This window comes from Gambusia affinis, linkage group LG13 (assembly GCF_019740435.1).
Source record: "Gambusia affinis linkage group LG13, SWU_Gaff_1.0, whole genome shotgun sequence".
NCBI lineage: Eukaryota > Metazoa > Chordata > Actinopteri > Cyprinodontiformes > Poeciliidae > Gambusia > Gambusia affinis.
In genome coordinates this window covers 18,905,962-18,921,045 of record NC_057880.1, presented here as the reverse complement: position 1 = coordinate 18,921,045, position 15,084 = coordinate 18,905,962, and the positions used below count along the sequence as shown (strand labels likewise).

Below are 15,084 nucleotides of genomic sequence, written 5' to 3'. Positions count from 1 at the left end.
AAATTTGATGAGCTGCTACATAAAATCTTAACAACATCAAATAGTTGTAATGTGTGGGGGCGTGCTCCGGTGGCGCAGAGGCCAGCGCGCCCCACGCCCGGAGGCCCCCAGCCCTCGACGCGGCCGTCGCGGGCTCGATTCCCAGACCCGACGACACCCGCCGCATCCTCCCCCCTCCCCCCCTCCCGCCAGCCCACCATGAAAAAAGGGACACCAGAGCCCACAAAAAGGACCCCCTGGTGGGGAAAATAAAAATAGTTGTAATGTGTGAAAATATTGAAAATTTCAAGGGGTGAGATTACTTTTGCAAGTCACTGCTTATGTAGGGCAGAATGGGGCAGGATGTCACAGAAAATCTCTCCCCCTACAGGCGCTGTTGTAAAATGCTGGCGTGTACATAGAGGCCACAGACAAGGTATTGTCATTTAGCAGTTTAGTACCTGACATCGAGGTGATTGAGGATCTGTGTCAAGATCTGAAAATTAATTTCCACATATGTTCCCCATAAATATTTGGCTGAGCCTGTGTAATTTTGGAAAAGAGAAAGAGTTAATATCAGATTTTTATTTGTATTTTTTTTAAAACCCTCATAATCCTAATCCAATATCATCTTCATTCTACCTCACAAGTATGTCCTATTTTGTGATTTATACCACAGAAATAAAAGGAAGTTTGTAGCCCTAACAAAATGTGCAGCAATAAAAATGAGTTTCTATCTGTATCCATTAGAAATAGTTTAATCCTTAGTAAGGATCAGGAAAATGAGTTGGTAGTTTGATTCTGTTCTTTTTATTTACCGTAACTCCATTTGTCAGTTCATAACATTATAGAGGTGCTTCCATGAAATGCTGTTAAGATATAAAATTAAGGGGCATGCTGTGGTGGCAATTAGGGAAAGCGTGACCCACGCTTGGAGGCCATGAATCCTCAACGCAGCCGTCACGGGTTCAATTCCTGGACCTGGTGACATTTGTTGCATGTCTTCCCTCCTTTCCTGTCAGCCTACTTTCATATAAGGGACACTAGAGCCCTCAAAAAGACCCCCTTGAGGGGAGAAAAAGAAAGACATAAAATTAAGACTGAATTTTAAAATAAAAATTTTCAGAAAAGTTCCTTTCAAAATGCTTTTCTAATTGATATATAATTCAAATAACCAATCAAAGTTGCATTTGGCGGTGCGTACTTGTTGAAAGAATAAATAGGTTATTCTGACCAGGCACTCTTATGTAAACCTCCATTACACAGAGAAATAGGATTGATTAAGCAATAAGTGTGACACCCAAACCCACTCTCTGATCTTCAGTACAGTGGAATGACAATCCTGGTGCATTTATAGTTTTCCAACAGTTTGTGAATAAGAAAATATTTTTTTCCACCAAGCATTAGCTTTGTTAGTAGTTTAAAATATCTACATGTTCATGGAATTACATGATGCGTAATTTATGTTTAACAGCTTCTCATATATATTTTTAAATTCTCCTAATTTATTATTTCGTTCAAGTCAGAGCATGTTTTTGGTCTTTGGCGCCCCTAGCGGCTACTCTGCGGTACTAGCAGCTTGCAGTGTGCCCCTCCTCTAGACGTGGGCTGGTCTGATCTGCAGTGAGCACAGACTGAGAGGAGGGAGGACCACTCAGACTGTCCCCCTGTCACTGATTACCAGATTAGCACAATAACCGCTTTCTGTTTCATATCCTGGGAATCTGAAGCAGTTTTCCTAACCGGTGGTGAGTTCATCGCGTCACTTTAGAGAATCACTTTATTTACTCCGTGTGTGATTAACGGTGCCCGATGGGTTTATTGTGGTGCGGAGAGCTGGATTTAATCTGCTGCACCTTGTCCCTCTGGCAATAATAGACAAGGAAGTGACAGCTGCGCAGTAGGACGAAAAGAATCAGTTCAGCTGCCGATTTTAGCTCTAAAATAAGAGCAGCTTTCATCTATAGTTGTGAGAATCTTTTGTGTAACATGCAGGCCGCTTACAGACAGGCCTGTATGCTCCTGCTGAACAGGTGCTGCAGAACAGTTCTGGTTCAAGCAGCAGGCCTCACTTACTGTGACTTTTTACAGCACCTGAAAGAAAGAATCCACTGAGGATTTCACAAAGTGTTTAACATATTGTATGGGCAGCATTTGTTTGGCCTCTGCAGTCACCTGACAGAGGTGGTATGTTGTTTTTGGATTGTTTAGGGTTAAAGTCCTGTGGATGACACCATCAACATTGTTACCGCAGGGATCAGTTTTTTGTACTTTTCCCATTATTGAAGAAAAACAGATCCATTCAGATCTATGGTGTGATTTTGACAGAGGGACATTCCTATAGAATCTCCACAGGAGTGAGGGGCCTCCATTTGGGGATTGGCCTCTTTTAACAATGCCCCTGTTAAAGGGGCACAACCATAACCTCTTTTGGCTCCTAACACATCTATCAGTGAGTCATTATGAAGTGGAAGTAAAATGAAACAGTGTCCAAAAGTGATACACGTATTTTAATACAATCTCAAATGTTTTGGAGCCTCTACTTATTTTCTATGCTTAGCTCCTTTTCCCTGTCAACTCTGAAAGAAACCATCCCCACAGCATTGTGTTGCTGCCAACGTGTTTTATGACAGGAATGCTGTATTCAGGCTGATGTGAAGTATTAGCTTCCTGCCAAAGACTCAAAAAGTCTAGTTCTTGTCTTGTCTGAACAGATCACATGACTGCTGTGTTTCTTGATCCTCTTTCATTTAAGCATTATATATATATATATATATATATATATATATATATATATATATATATATATATATATATATATATATATATATATATATATATATATATATATATATATAGTTGGTTTATCACTTAAAATCTCAATAAAATTCACCCTTTGTAATTTGATGAGAATACTTGTGTAAAGATCCTCCCAACAGGTATTTTTTTGCACAGACTCTGCTCATTAGGATTTATTTCAGGTAGAGCAGAGCTAGACTATTGTTCAAGTTTTCCCTTAGCACAGATCCAGAAAGCAACACAGCTGAATCTTTGTATTGATTATGTTAGGCTTTTGTAACTTGTGGAGAAATTTTAGTGTGAAAGAACATATTTCAAGTTAAAATAATGAATATTTTTGGTCATTTGATTAATTTCCAGCTCTAAATCAATGCATGGCCATTTCTCTCTGTTTCCTTCCTCTCCATAGTCCCTTCAGCCTGTCCATAAAGAAAAGGTATTATATACACATTTTTTAGTACTTTAATTTTTATTTTGGGCATTGGTGTATTTAAATTGTATTCAATTTTTTTAATCATTGCATGCATTTTGCTTGCTAATTATCCTCTGCTGGCTTCTATTTTTATTGATTTCTAACTGTTTCCATGTCACTTTGCTTTCTCTTGATATACAGCTACATTTTAGCCATGTTTTAACTTAAAATGAAAGGTACTGTTACAGAACGTTCTGAATCTAATTACTGGAATCATTAGGTTTTTCTGAAAGCTAAATGCTCACAGATACAAACTTTTGTGCTTTTCTTGTAGCTTTTTGTGTTACAATCACAAAAGGTAGTGCACGTTCACAAAGTGAACATCTTTCAGTAATTTCCACTTACAAAAGTGCAGTGTGTGTTTATATTGAGCCTCCTGAATCGGTACTCTGTAAACTCACCTTTTTTTTTTGCAATGACAGCTGCAAGTCTTTTAGGTTTACCATAGTTTCTAGCAGTTTTGCACTTCTAGAGACAAAAATGTTTCCCCGTTGATCTTTGCCAAATTTTTGTAGCTCAGCCAAACTCGACTTGCAGCATCTGTGAATGTCAATTTTTAACCATGAATTCTTAAGTGGTTTTAGGTCCGGAATTTGACCGGGCCGTTCAAACACACGAGTATGCTTTGATCTAAACATCCTCTGTAGTTCTGGCTGTAGGTTTATAATTTGTCTGCTCCAAGAGGTCCCTTTCCAGTATGTTTACTGTGATCAAATTACACTCCTGTGAAACTGCACCGATTTTGTGATTTCAGAAGGCTTAGTTCCACTGGATTTTGTTTATGGGTATCAAAATGGGGCTACATACACACACATAACACTTTTTTAAAAAGAAATTTCCAGCTTTTTCCCTTTCAAAGTGCTACACCTTCATTCAGAAACTTTTGCTATAAGCAGATTTCTGTATTTTCTTTTTCTAAACAGACTTATACCACTGGATAAAGTGTTGTAACATTCAGACAAGAGAGTGTCACTGTTTAACTTGCTTCTATTTATAAATTGCACCCGCCTACGCGCTCCATATTTCTGTCCTGCACCCAGTATGTATCCGGTTGGTGGGATATCTGCAAGCATATACGCCAACAGGCTCCGGTCAGAGGGCATGGGTTCCAATGAGCAGGCCGTGCACTTTGCCAGCCAGGACTACGAGGCTCTGAAGCAGGAGTGCGTGGAGGCGGGCTGCCTGTTTGAGGACCCCTGCTTCCCCGCTGAGCCCCCATCTCTGGGCTTCAAAGAGCTTGCACCCTATTCATCTAAAACTAGAGATGTGGAGTGGATGAGACCCACGGTAAGAAAATTTCAAGGGAAAGTTTATGCTTTCCTGCTATATTGGCTTATGATAACAGTGAGTGAAAATAAACTGCTATCACAGTATTTACAACTGTCAAAAAGAAAATTAGTCAATAATCTTATCTATAATATAATCCAGGGATGTCAAAATCCTTTTCATTTTTGGCCGTATGAAGATCATACATATTTCCGAAGGGCCATTTGTGGCTGATTGCATTAATAAAACTATATATTAAACTGTTAAAATATTATAGCTTTCTCTGTATTCAATGAGTACCTTTTAAAATTAAATATATTGAACATCTTTACACACATATAATTTGACACTGTACAAATAAAAACTGATTTGATTTGACTGATAAAATAATATTTAACTATTATCTTGAAGTTCTATTTATGAGGCTCTGTGTCTTGAAGGCCACATAAATAGTTATGACGGGCCGGATCAGGCCCGCGGTCCTTTGTCCGCATGTGTGTTTGACACATGAGACATAATCTATTATATAAATCCATTCTAAAATGAGTTGTAGTTCGAAACATCTTTTTGTTCAATATATTTACTGCTTATTTACTCCTTTTAATAATAAATCAAGTCTTAACAGGCTGGTGAATAAGTCAGACTATCCACTCTGGCTGCCAGCCTGCACTTTAGATTCTTGTTTTGAATGCTTGTCATGTAATAATTGAGGAATTTGATTATGACTGTTGCATGTAAGCAGGCATATCATGTCTCACTTTACATGTTGCAAACCTGGACAGAATCAGACTTGTAGGGACAGGCTCTTTGCAGACCTCTGCAGCTGTTGGCATCTCAGACGTCTCCCCTCTCTGACATTTGTTTACAGCTCCTCGATATTTACAGAGTTAAAGCTCATGGGAGGGTGGCAGCCAGAAAAAAAGGGATATCTTTGAAAGAGTTTGATTGTCTTGACCCATTTCTGTTATCTTTGTAGGAACTGACAGATGATCCTCAGTTTATTGTGGGCGGAGCCACCAGAACGGACATCTGTCAGGGTGCTCTTGGTGAGTTTTGAATTTGTTGTGAAAATAAGTTAAAAGAACATATTCTGATGGGAGGTTCTGGCCTCCAGGCGACTGCTGGCTCTTGGCAGCCATTGCCTCTCTGACCCTGAATGAGAGGCTCCTTCATCGGGTTGTTCCACACGGCCAGTCCTTCCAAGATGACTACGCTGGAATCTTCCACTTTCAGGTTCTTTACTTACAATTTTCCACCCTTCCTTTTTTTTTTTTATTCCTATTCACGTGAACTCGATGGATGGATCTCTTTTTTTAATGCACTGCTTTGCATTGCAGTTCTGGCAGTTTGGTGAGTGGGTGGACGTTGTGATTGATGATCGATTGCCTGTCAAAGACGGAGAGCTCATGTTTCTCCATTCAGCTGAGGGCAATGAATTTTGGAGTGCACTCCTAGAGAAAGCTTATGCCAAGTAGGTTTGAAAAATCGCTTGCGTTAGTTTGTTTAGAGGGATATTTTTGAAGTGTTGCTGCTAAAAGCAATTAGTCTGAAGGGTTTTCCTATTTTCTATCAGGCTAAATGGCTCCTATGAGGCTCTCTCTGGAGGAAGCACCACCGAGGGCTTTGAGGATTTCACAGGGGGGGTGTCTGAGATGTACGAGCTGCGCAAGGCTCCCAAAGATCTCTACAGGATAATCAGTAAAGCCTTGGAGAGGGGCTCCCTGCTGGGCTGCTCTATTGATGTAAGTGTCGTTTGCGCCTATTCATCTGGAACGTAATGTAATTCTACATTATAAATTTCTGCTCACATGCTCACAGATAACAAGTGCCTTCGACATGGAGGCTGTGACCTTCAAGAAGCTTGTGAAGGGCCACGCCTACTCTGTCACTGCATTGAAGGAGGTCTGCCTCTTTGCAACTCGGTCAACAGAAAGCATTAAAGTTGTGGTTTGACATTTCCTCACCACTTTGCTGTGTGACAGGTTGATTACGCTGGCAACATGGTGCGCCTTATCCGAATACGTAACCCCTGGGGCCAGGTGGAGTGGACGGGAGCCTGGAGTGATAAGTGAGTGTGTTCAAACTTACAGGTGCATCTCCAGATGTGAATTTATTGATGTACTTGAATTCAAAAAGTGAAAGCTGTATATTATGTGGATTCATTAAACACACAGGGCATATTTCAAAATGTGTTTGAATAGAATTTGGAGACTGCACCCTGTGAATACCCATCTTGATAAACAATTATCATCTGTGACTTATCAGTCTTGTAGAGAATATTGCTGATTGTCTCATGGACATACTGTATGTTATTTTAGCGTAATAGGCCATAAAATCACACTCTACAGATTGTTCTTAATTGTAATTTAATCTGAGAAACTACATTTCAGGTTTTCATGAGCACAGTAAGTCATAATCATCTAATAACAGTTGTAAATCCTGAAATATACCACCCTTTGCAGTAAATCTAATTATGAGTTTCAAATTTAGAATTAAACTTCTGAAACCAGTTAAGTCGTTGATATTCAGATTTGGTGAGATGTACCTTTAAATTTTTTTAACATTTAGCTTTGGAGAGTTATTTCTTATGTCATGTCTGTCATTCACAGTTCCAGTGAATGGGATGAAATTGACCCATCTGAAAGGGAAGACCTGCATCTTAGCATGGAAGACGGAGAGTTTTGGTAAGATTTACATCTTCACTTACAAGAAGTTAAAAGGAATAATATACATTTCAATTTGGCAAACTGTTTGGTTTCATACGACACCCTCCAGTGTCTTCTCTCATAAAGGTTTATAAAAAGCCTTAAAAATTATTTCATTTGCATTGCAATTACATAGTCTGGCACTGAAAATGTCATAAAAATAAAATCCTATTAATTTAACATATATTGAGATCAGAAGTGTAGCCACTTGACACAGTGAGAGAAGATAGTTTGCTGATGGTCTTCATGCCCACTGTTGAGTACAATGTAGAACCTATATAATACTGTGAGCCACAAATAACCTTGCTGGACTGCATGTTACTATGAACTCTTTAAAATATCAGGGCATTTGAGTAAAATCTCTTGGACTCAACAATAAATTTGCAAATTGAGCAATGGCTTAGCTCCAGAGTACCTAAATCCAGTGCTGGAAACGCAATGCCCTGCAATTTTTAGATGCATCCCTGCTTCAACACACTTGAGTAGCCAAACATTCCTCTCTCTGTATGATACAAACTTGTGAAATTCACAGGAAAAGATTTTGCTTCTCCATTGTCAAAAAAGAGATTTGCATAGCTGCAACATAATAAGGCGAAGAAGAGGTGATTTATTTTTAAAAAATTTTTTTATCATGATTATTTCTTAATGTGATTCAAGCTAATCTAATCTAACTTTTATTGAAATTATTTGCACAGAGTAACAAAGTTTCTGTTTTTTTTTTTTTTTGTTTTTTTTTTAAGGATGTCCTTCAGTGATTTTTTGAGGCAGTTTTCCCGACTGGAAATCTGCAACTTGACTCCGGACGTCCTGAGTGAGGATAGCCTCAGTCACTGGAACACCATGAAGTTCTACGGTACATGGAGGAGAGGCAGCACCGCCGGGGGCTGCAGGAACCATCCCAGTGAGTCAACACCAAAAATCCAAAAACATGTAGCAGAATATTAACATCAGGGCTCCTTCACTGTCATGAATGCTGTATCTGTTGTCATTTTCCTGATCCTGAAGGAAGAAGAAAATTTAGTATTACCAAATTTTCCCAGACTTTTTCTTCAGTGTTTAATTTTTCTGAAGAACAAATGTCTACTGGTGCTTAATAAATGCAATGATTTTACATTAATATTTTTGAAATATACATTTCCTGTCTTTGATTTGCCCCACAACTTAATTTTCATTTATTGACTAAATGTGTAGAAATTACAATCAAAAAAGTCCCATTTTACTACCTTTATGGTCTCTGAACAACTTTTAAAATGTGTTGATATGGGTTTATAAATCACTGAATGGCCATGAGCCAAAATTCTTGTCAAGTATAAGGATGAGCCTTTAAAGTCTTCAGATAATTACTGGGATGTGCTGTGGTGGTGCAGGGGTTAAGCACAACCCACATAAGAAGGCCTTAGTCCTCGACACGGCTGTCGCAGGTTCGATTCCCGGCCTGGCGACCTTTGCCGCATGTCTTCCCCCTTCTCTCATTACCCACTTTCCTGTCAATTAACTATCAAATAAAGGCCACTAGAGCCAATAAAACCTTCAGATAATTACTGCCTGCTTTCCCAGAACTGGAATAAAACAAGATGTGGGAGCATTTAGTTTTGTTCCTAAACTCTGGAGCAAACTCTGAAAACCTGACATATCCATAGAAACTGTTGGTTCTTTTAAATCAGGACCAACAAAACATTTAGTTCACTGAAGCTTTTGATCAAAAAGTTCCAATAATGAACTGCTTGCCCAATCAGTGAAGACAGTATTCAGCTTTTCTAAGGCGATTAATTAAAATGTGTGATTAGGAGTTGTTCCTAGTAATGCTGTTAAGTGTTTGACATGTTGATATCTTTTTAAGCAAAGCTTTAAGGTTTTTTGTTCTGTTTTTAGTGTTTTCCTTTGATGTGAAATTAAATCACTTTTGATTGTCTTGTGCTTGGTGCTAAAATACAAATAAACTTGCCTCTCCTTTTATTCAGGTAGAACAGAACCTGTAGTTCATAGACTGTGTCTAAATGTCTTTTTTACTTAAAAAAAAAATAGCTTGGAATGCTGGAGGGAAATTTATTCTAGCAAAATTAACAAAGCTTTTCTTTAAAGAGTCTGCTTAGTTCAAGAGTTATAGGGCTTAAAATAGGGTCAATTCAAGCAGTTCCAGATGCAAAAAAAGTAGTTGCTGTATACCACACTCTAAAAATCACAGGCCAGTCTCAGCATTGTGTTGTTTCAGTAACTCTGAAAACTAAAAATAATAAGAGATGCTTACTGTTCAAAGTCCAGACTTCCATACAAATTTTTTTATATAAATATGTAAAAGTGGATATGTGTAGAAACTCTATAATATGTGTAATTTTTCACAAAACTGGCTTGACATGAATGCTCCATTTCTGCAGACACATTTTGGATAAATCCTCAGTATAAGATCACATTGCTGGAGGAGGATGATGACCCAGAGGATGATGAGGTGGCGTGTAGTTTCCTTGTAGCCCTCATGCAGAAGGACCGGCGCAGATACCGACGCCATGGTCAGGACATGCACACCATTGGCTTTGCTGTCTATGAGGTGAGAACCATGACGAACTTCATGAATCCCCTCTGTTCTGCTCCTGTAGTTTATTAAAAATGTCTGCTGCCTCATGCCACCCATTAACAATCTTCCTGTTCTGTTTCTTTTGCAGATTCCAGAGGAGGTAGGTACAGGATCCCTTATTGAGAACCTTTTTACTTGTGACTCATTTAGCGATTTTCAAACTATATCTACACATATGCAAGATGAAGAGTTTCTTTTAAAGGTCTGTGTTGGAATTACGTACATGAAACACAACAACAGAAAAACATTTTGCATGCATTTCCAAGAGCTCCTTTAACTGCAACCAAACTACTCCCTAAAGCAACTCAAATCTTTTAAACACACCTGGCAGTAATCAGTGCATTGTTTTAAATTAATTGACATGAAAATCCATGTTAAGTCATTTGTCTCCTGCTGTCCTCAGTACAGAGGCTGCCAGAATGTCCACTTGAAGAAAAATTTCTTCTTGAGTAATTCATCGTGCGCTCGATCTGAGACCTTCATCAACCTGCGTGAGGTGAGCACTCGGCTGCGGCTGCCACCCGGGGAGTACCTCATTGTGCCCTCCACCTTCGAGCCTGGCAAAGAGGCCGACTTCGTCCTCAGGGTTTTCACCGAAAAGCAATCAGAGACAGAGTGTGTCTTTTTTTTATCTTTCTTTTTTCATTTTTATCATTAGAACAATGTGGGAAGGGAAATCTCATATTTATTTTTGTTGCAGGGAACTGGATGATGAAATATCTGCTGATTTTGGAGATGAGGTGTGTATCAAGGATGAATGGCTCAAGCCTTTTCTTTTTGGAACTAATTGTTTGAAGTATATAGATCTCTAATTTTTATGTTTACTTTTTGTCTTGCAGGAGGAAATAACGGAAGATGATATTGATGATTCGTTTAAGTCCATGTTTGCCCAACTAGCAGGAGAGGTAACCTGAAATTTAACAGAATAGTGCAGATAATTGCAGTATTTGCATTGTTCTCAGGTGTAGAACCTTATTAAGCATAAAGCAACACTTTAATGCAGTTAAAAAAGAACATGGCTCTGGTACTGCTATTTTTTTCTTTCTGTGTTGTTATACAGGACATGGAAATCTCTATTCGTGAGCTCAGGACAATTCTCAACAGAGTGGTCACCCGACGTGAGTTTTCTGTTTAACCTCTAAGTAATTTTAATGTTCCTGTAGAGTCTTATCAGTTTCTATATAGTTTCTGCACCAGTTTTCAGACTGTTTACAAACTGTAGTGTGTTTATTTTTATCAATAAAAATCACAATTTTGCTGTTTCAGACAAAGATCTAAAGACTGATGGCTTCAGCATAGAATCATGCAGAACCATGGTCAATCTGATGGATGTATCCTTATGACCTATTGCACAAAAATAAACTAGTTAACTCCAGTTCTGCTGGTTATATTTTTGGAAAATGCTTGCATTTGTCAGCGTAATAATTGCCTCAGTGTATCATTTGCTGCCTTAATATATACTTTGCCAGAAAGATGGCAGTGCTCGCCTGGGACTGGTAGAATTTCAGATCCTGTGGAACAAAATCCGAAAGTGGCTGGTAAAAATGGGAGAAATGGGGGTGTACTCTTAATTCCTGTGTTTTTATTCACATTTTTGCCTTTTATTTTCCAGGTCACTTTCAGAGAGTTTGATCTTGACAAATCAGGAGCCATGAGCTCATATGAGATGCGACTCGCTGTGGAAGCAGCAGGTCTAATGTCCACAGCTTTCTTGTTGACATTAATACCTTCAAGAAACATAATGATTTCATATTTTAAACCTGTACTATTTCTCTGCGCAGGCTTTAAACTGAATAATCGGTTGCACCAGATTCTGGTGGCACGGTATGCAGAGAATGAACTGATTGATTTTGATAACTTCATCTGCTGCTTGGTCAAGCTTGAAGCCATGTTCAGTGAGTAATTCTGCACTAAATATATCCAAACTTCAAACACCTCAGAGGTTTGCTCAATTGATTAATCTCAATATTGGGACTGTGGCACAACTGCTGGCCTACCAAAGCATGACTGTCTACCTACACTGACTGAATCAGCAAAGAGCGCTATGACCAGGGTTTTCCATTGAGCTACCACATAAAATACTTACTTATCTGGTTAAAGCTTAACGTTAACCTTCTAAAACCTTTCAATTTAACAGGATCTTTCCAGCAGCTAGACAAGGAGGGATCAGGAGTTGCTGAGATGAACCTCACAGAGGTGAGTGATGTTGTAAAAAATATATTATTTAAAACTTTAGTTGTGTCTAACTTTTGTTTCTGATTCTTTTTTCAGTGGCTTTATCTGACCATGTGTGGATGAGGAGCCCTGCAGTTTCAGGAGAAGCTGCAAAAATATAGTGCCTGCTGCTCTGAGGACTCCTCAGGCTGTAAAACACCCCACCTCAGTGCAAACACAACCTAACATAGGAGCTTTATAAGAAAGTGCAAGTGCGCAAAAACCACGTATCCTAGAAATATTTTTGAAGATATGCAATACCATAGTGAAAAAAAAAAAATTGTCATGTAAATCAGTCATCTCCAGTATTGGAAATAGCAGCATGTGCCTTTGCATGATACACCAGCAGGAATCTGCATAATTTGACATTTTTATTTACCAAGTTTATTTTAATATTATTACTGTCAAGTCATGTTCTAATTTTGTCATTTTCTGCTTACTAAAAGCTGTTAGTGTTATTGTATTTGTGATTTTTTCCTGTCAATGTAATCATTTCTATTTATTTTTTAATCAAAAATAATCACCTCAGAATTTCATTTGTAGTTCCCAACGCCCACCTCCAGGTGGCACTAGAGTCCTAGTTAATGCCAACTTTTCGCTTTTATGTTGAGCTTGTTTAGTATTTAAGTTGAAGAAACTAGTCTGAAATTTCAGCTGAAGGAAGCCACCAGTGATGTTGTGTCACACTAATCACATTTACTGACATTAAACTGACATCATTTTTATGTAAGGGTTGCCTTGTTGACAGCAATTTTATGTGCCATTGTATGTCATGTTTTGGGAATGTATGTTGTGCCTTCAATAAATATTCACCCAAAAACGGTATTAGAATCTGTGCTTTGACCCACTAAACTGCAGAGCAGCAGATGATCCTATGATGTAGGTAAAAGTCATATTTGCTGTAAACACGAGGCCTCAGTAAAATGTCAAATATGTAAAATAACACTTTAGCATTTAATGCGTGGCAACAAAATACTATACAGAAAACTGCAAATTGACCATTTTTTATTTTATTGAAAAGTCAAGAGTTAAATGTTCATATATATTCGACATGATGAAATTAGACAAATGTGTTTGCAATTGCCAGAACTTTGGAGTAATTGCCTTCCATTTGACGCAGGCTTGTTGGTATAGGAACCTTAATCCTTGTTCCAGTAGGGTTGCCATTGTCCTCAATCAGAACAACATTGTTCGAATCAAAGCGTGGAGTCATGCGGTCCCCGGGCATCTTGTGTCCAACGATGAGCGCTTTCTTCTTCTGCCCTTTAATGGCCAGCAACACTTTGTCGCCGACTTTCCCAACGCCGTTCTTAGTGTAGACATGGATCACTCTCGGTGGGCGGTGATATGGCGTATTTCCGAGAGAGCTGTTGTCCACCACGCGCACTCTCGTCATTTTCTGAATCGCAGCCATAGCAATTGAGACACTGGAGAGATAAAAAAAATAAGTCAGTAATTCTAAACTAAACAACTTTTTATAAGTACTTCATACTAATTATTCTAATGAGTCCCACTCCTTTTCAGTTATGATTTGTAAATGAAAAAAGGCAAGTGGCAAAGATTTATCCTGTACAGTACCTTCCTTATGCAGCTTAAATTTTGCAAGCTAAAACTACATCAACATAATTGCGATTTTAATAGACTAACACCAAGCAGTGTTCGGATGAATAAAGTACTTCTATTCTATCATGATGAACCTGAAAAAAATACATCTTCTCCACAATTATTTACAAATACAAATAAAATTAATCTGAAAAGATTGGCATGGGTATGAATTCAACCTCTTTACTCTGATTTCCCAAAAGAACATCCAGAGCAGCCAGATGTCAACTCATTAAAAGAAATCAGAATCCACCTGTGTGTCATTAAATCTCAGTATAAATACATGTGTTCTGATAAGGTCTTGCAGTTATTTTAGAGAACAAATAGCTTCATAAAGACCAAAACATGCAGCTTTTATAGAGTGAGGAGAAGTTTAAAGCAGAGTTATGTTCAATAACATTTAGCAAGCTTTGAAAATCTCAGTGAAGACTGTTGAGTTCATTTTCTAAAAATGGAAAGAGTAACTAAAAGCTTGGTAATGAGATCAGCAGCCAGTAGCCACCAAGGCCACATGAACTATGAGCTTGCACTTCACAACATTTCTTTTATGAAAGTGTAAGATAAAAAGAAGTTGCTCTAAGAAAGCCCGAAAATGTGTCTGTCACTAAAACAAATAAAAAAGGACACCAATCAATGCCTTGCAACACGGTGGTAGCTGCATAATGCTGACGGGATGCCAAAAATGCAGCTAAACATTTAGTTGCAACGTGTAAAAATAGTTCAAGATGTTCCATTTGCATTGCAAGGCACTGTAAATTTCACCTAAAGCGTATTTTTTCGAAAAATACCAAGACCAAAGATCGTAAAATATGCTTACAATATGTTTACTACACCATTCAAAAACTACGTACATAAAAATTTTTCCTAAAAAAGATATTCTTACCTAAATTTTCTTTGAAGGATTGTTGAGGACGTCTGAACAAGCAGCACAGGAAGTTGTTGTAAAAGCCGGGGGAAAGTCATGATTACAACTAATCTTCTGTGGCCTGTGGAAAAAATGCAAACGGTTAGCAGCTAATACGCTAATGTTAGCGGTGTCAAACTTCACGTGACAATGTAATAAGACTTAAATATGTTAAATGTTTCTCTGTCTGTTAATAATTGTGACAAAAACAATTTAATTAAATTGACATATACATCAGATTGGGTGTAAGAGCGTACATTTAACAAAATAAGGTAACCATTGTTTTCCGCTCCATACCAATGTCAAGAGTACGTCATCTGGAAGCGACTAATAAATGTAGCTATCGAATTAACAAAATGCTATAAAGTACAAACAAACTTTGCTCACCCTAATATGTACTTGGAGTAGTATCCTAATCATAAATGTTGCCAGATTGTGCGCGGTAAAAGGCCAGAAGAAGATGAGAAAAATAGCCAGAAGCGTCTGTTGCTGTTTGTATGTCACAGACATGCGCAACAATGTGTGTAGAAATACAATAAACTAGATGTTATTCATCCAGCCTCAAGGAGGA

At 38.2% G+C, this 15,084-nt stretch overlaps 2 protein-coding genes across 4 annotated transcripts; one reads left to right on the top strand and one right to left on the bottom strand.

Annotated features, from left to right (window-relative positions):
* The first annotated feature begins 1,575 nt into the window (after positions 1-1,575).
* Positions 1,576-12,830, top strand: LOC122842934 (calpain-1 catalytic subunit-like). Its single transcript, XM_044137244.1, has 23 exons — positions 1,576-1,727; positions 3,188-3,214; positions 4,291-4,537; positions 5,493-5,562; positions 5,631-5,749; positions 5,854-5,987; positions 6,090-6,258; positions 6,335-6,418; positions 6,499-6,584; positions 7,126-7,200; positions 7,962-8,122; positions 9,597-9,766; positions 9,882-9,893; positions 10,197-10,408; positions 10,494-10,533; positions 10,633-10,698; positions 10,854-10,911; positions 11,060-11,124; positions 11,263-11,331; positions 11,406-11,484; positions 11,575-11,688; positions 11,931-11,989; positions 12,065-12,830. Exons 3-23 carry the CDS (start codon positions 4,292-4,294, stop codon positions 12,089-12,091), a joined length of 2,115 nt encoding a protein of 704 aa, XP_043993179.1. The 5' UTR covers positions 1,576-1,727; positions 3,188-3,214; position 4,291; the 3' UTR covers positions 12,092-12,830.
* Positions 12,831-12,995: 165 nt separating this feature from the next.
* mrpl14 (mitochondrial ribosomal protein L14) lies at positions 12,996-15,043 on the bottom strand. 3 transcript variants are annotated; one of them, XM_044137243.1, is made up of 3 exons: positions 14,811-15,043; positions 14,493-14,595; positions 12,996-13,434 (listed from the first exon to the last, which is right to left on the bottom strand). In XM_044137243.1, the coding sequence occupies exons 2-3, from the start codon at positions 14,570-14,572 to the stop codon at positions 13,068-13,070; spliced, it is 447 nt and encodes a 148-aa protein (XP_043993178.1). In that variant the 5' UTR covers positions 14,573-14,595; positions 14,811-15,043; the 3' UTR covers positions 12,996-13,067. The 3 variants fall into 3 exon arrangements, with proteins under 3 accessions (XP_043993178.1, XP_043993176.1, XP_043993177.1); XM_044137241.1 differs by having other exon boundaries at positions 14,901-15,043; XM_044137242.1 differs by having other exon boundaries at positions 14,771-14,886.
* Between the last annotated feature and the right edge of the window lie 41 nt (positions 15,044-15,084).